General features: G+C 30.1%; 1 protein-coding gene across 1 annotated transcript; it reads left to right on the forward strand.

Moving 5' to 3' along the window:
* The first annotated feature begins 273 nt into the window (after nucleotides 1–273).
* On the forward strand, nucleotides 274–2,467 carry LOC107016298 (probable trehalose-phosphate phosphatase J). The gene is made up of 9 exons (XM_015216792.2): nucleotides 274–638; nucleotides 728–868; nucleotides 957–1,121; nucleotides 1,230–1,289; nucleotides 1,376–1,477; nucleotides 1,567–1,644; nucleotides 1,744–1,884; nucleotides 1,995–2,087; nucleotides 2,198–2,467. The coding sequence occupies exons 1-9, from the start codon at nucleotides 393–395 to the stop codon at nucleotides 2,267–2,269; spliced, it is 1,098 nt and encodes a 365-aa protein (XP_015072278.1). The 5' UTR covers nucleotides 274–392; the 3' UTR covers nucleotides 2,270–2,467.
* Nucleotides 2,468–2,959: the final 492 nt, after the last annotated feature.

The raw sequence follows: 2,959 nt of genomic DNA on the forward strand, positions 1-2,959 counted from the left end.
TACAATATTATATAAATTAAAATTAAGAATAATACACTATAAAATATATAGGTAACACATATTTATCATATTAAAATAAAAATCAAGAATAATACAGTATAAAATATATATGTATTACATATTTATCATATTAAAATAAATATCGAGCGTGAATAAATTTTGGCGGAACATAAGTCCGACGCATAGCTGAGTCGCCTAAGGGCACCAAAAGGTAAGAGGCGGAAAAAGTGTGGTGCCTTCGTCTCTTTAATGCCCTCTCTCTAACCTATAAATTCACTCCTTCCCCCTTTCTTCTTCCCCTGTCTCACTTCTCTCTCACTCTCTCAATTCCCTTCCTTTTTCCCACTCAATCGAATTTGCTCTGTTTTTCAACAATCAGTTGTGTAGCAAAAATGACTAATCAGAATGTGATAATTTCTGACCCGAGATCAGGATTCGACTCTTCACTCTTATCATTCTCCCCTGCCGTTCCCGGTCCACTACCGCAGCCGGGAAGATTCATCGCTGTTCCAGCGAAGAGATCATTCAAAAATATTGATTCTACTGATGCAGCTAGAATCACTGCTTTACTTGATTCCATGAGAGCTTCTTCTCCAACTCGAAGATCCTCAGAAACTGAAAATCTCAACTCCTGGATTGTGAGTTCAATTTATTCATTCTCGATTCATCATTTTTTTTTTAAATTTTTTTTATTGGAGTATTAACTATATCGAGTTATTTTGAACAGGTTCATCATCCATCAGCTCTGAATATGTTCGATGAAATTATAAATTCTTCGAAAGGAAAACAAATTGTAGTGTTTTTGGATTACGATGGTACATTGTCTCCTATTGTTGATGATCCTGATAAAGCCTTCATGACTTCTGAGGTTGGTGTGCTTAAAATCTATTAAAATTACTCTTAATATAATTCGATACGATTAAAATTAAATTACTTTTTTTAATGATAAATTTTAGATGAGGGAAGCAGTAAGAAACACATCAAAGTATTTTCCAACAGCAATAGTGAGTGGAAGATGCAGAGCAAAAGTGTTTAATTTCGTGAAATTATCAGAATTATATTATGCTGGAAGTCATGGAATGGACATTAAGGCGCCTGTTAAAGGGCGTAATTATAGAAAAGTAAGTAAATTATAATTAATTACTTTGTAACTCAACTAGTTTACTACATTAATCTCATGTAATTTTTTGTGATTTTATAATAATTTGGTACTTTTTTTACTTATTCAGGGAAATAATCAAACTGTACTCTGCCAACCTGCAAGAGAATTTTTACCCATGATAAGTGAGGTTAGTTTTTTTTTTTTTACCTCTAGTGTTTTTGTCATATTATAAAAAAGAAAAAAATAATTTAAACGTTTACTTAACATTTTCAGGTATATAAATCTTTAGTGGAGAAAACAAAATCTATACCAGGAGCTAAAGTGGAAAACAACAAATTTTGTTTATCCGTACATTTCCGTCGTGTTGAAGAAAAGGTACAAATTTTTCTCTCTTTAATTATAATTTTTTTTAAAAAAATAAAATTAGACATAATTAAATTTTCGATTTCATTTTGTAATTTCAGAGATGGACTGAACTAGCTGAGCAAGTGAAATCAGTGACTAAGGAATACCCAACGCTTCGATTAACTCAAGGAAGAAAGGTATTTTTTTTTTCGAAATATTATTATTATTTCGTAATTTAATAAAAAAAAGGAAAAAAATATGCATATTAAATCCATTTTTTGTTTGTTTTATAACAGGTTTTGGAGATTCGTCCTAGTATTAAATGGGACAAGGGAAATGCACTCGAATTTTTGTTGGAATCATTAGGCTATGCAAACTCAAATGATGTTTTGCCTATTTATATTGGCGATGATCGAACTGATGAAGATGCTTTTAAGGTATTTTCTTTTGCCATAATTTTCTTCAACTAACGAATTATATTTTTGTAATTTTTTTTGAAAATAATAATAATAATTGTACTAATATTTTATTATGGAATAATTATCAGGTTTTGCGTGATAGAGGACAAGGCTTTGGAATATTAGTGTCCAAATCACCTAAAGAAACTAATGCTAATTATTCTTTGCAAGAACCATTAGAGGTACAAATAAAATATTTAGTACTAAATAATTATTAATTTATTTTTAAAAAGATTAAAATTTATTCATTTATTGGTAATATTAATTGTTGGTGTTTTTCTTAATATGGCAGGTTATGTACTTTTTGAATCGTTTGGTGGAGTGGAAACAATCGTCCTTACAACAAAAATATCAGAAGAAATAAAAGTATAAATCTCAGAAGACTTTAGCTAAATTAACACAAGGAATTGACCCTTTTAACCCTGGAAGTTTTATTAGGGATGGGGTTTAATTAAAAGAACTTATTCTTGGAAGACTCAACTGTAATTGGAAAAAAAAATGGAGAAATTTTGTAATTTTCTGAGTATAAAAATGTTCAATAAGAAAGTATTATTGTGCACTTCTCTCTCTCTCTCTAATTTATTTTTGTATAATATAATGTATGTATATCTGGGTTCACACGTGTTGGCGTGGAATTCAATTTGTGCATGTGAATTTGAAAAGCGCATGCATTTGTATATGGACTTATCAAATGTATTTTATGGTGCAAAAATAGGACAACAACAACACCCTTTCACGTGGAGACTTCGCCTTTCTTTGTGCAAATGTTTCTTGTTGTGGTTGGAACATTTTAAGTCGGGGCAGAGCTATTATGAAAAAGTTAAGTCATTTCGAAATAGAAAAGTTAGTATCGCGCATGCAAGTTCATAGTGGTGGAGTTATGAGGTTTGTCACGATTTCAGCAAAATTCATTAGCTTCTTATTCAAATTATGATTAAGAAATTTAGTTCAAATTTTATGCTAGTTCTACTGAGTCGAGTAACTTCTAATCTTCTTAAAAACTTTATTAAAAATACGAATAGAAATCTTGACTTAAAATTCTGAAATCAGAAAC

This window comes from Solanum pennellii, chromosome 4 (genome assembly GCF_001406875.1).
Source record: "Solanum pennellii chromosome 4, SPENNV200".
In the NCBI taxonomy this organism is placed as follows: Eukaryota; Viridiplantae; Streptophyta; class Magnoliopsida; order Solanales; family Solanaceae; genus Solanum; species Solanum pennellii.

Bases quoted from the DNA above. Each gene is read 5' to 3' on its own strand.
- LOC107016298 (XM_015216792.2), top strand. From the start codon at position 393: ATGACTAATCAGAATGTGATAATTTCTGACCCGAGATCAGGATTCGAC. The intron at 639-727 runs GTGAGTTCAATT...TATTTTGAACAG, and splicing joins AAAATCTCAACTCCTGGATT to GTTCATCATCCATCAGCTCT. The intron at 2,088-2,197 runs GTACAAATAAAA...TTAATATGGCAG, and splicing joins CTTTGCAAGAACCATTAGAG to GTTATGTACTTTTTGAATCG.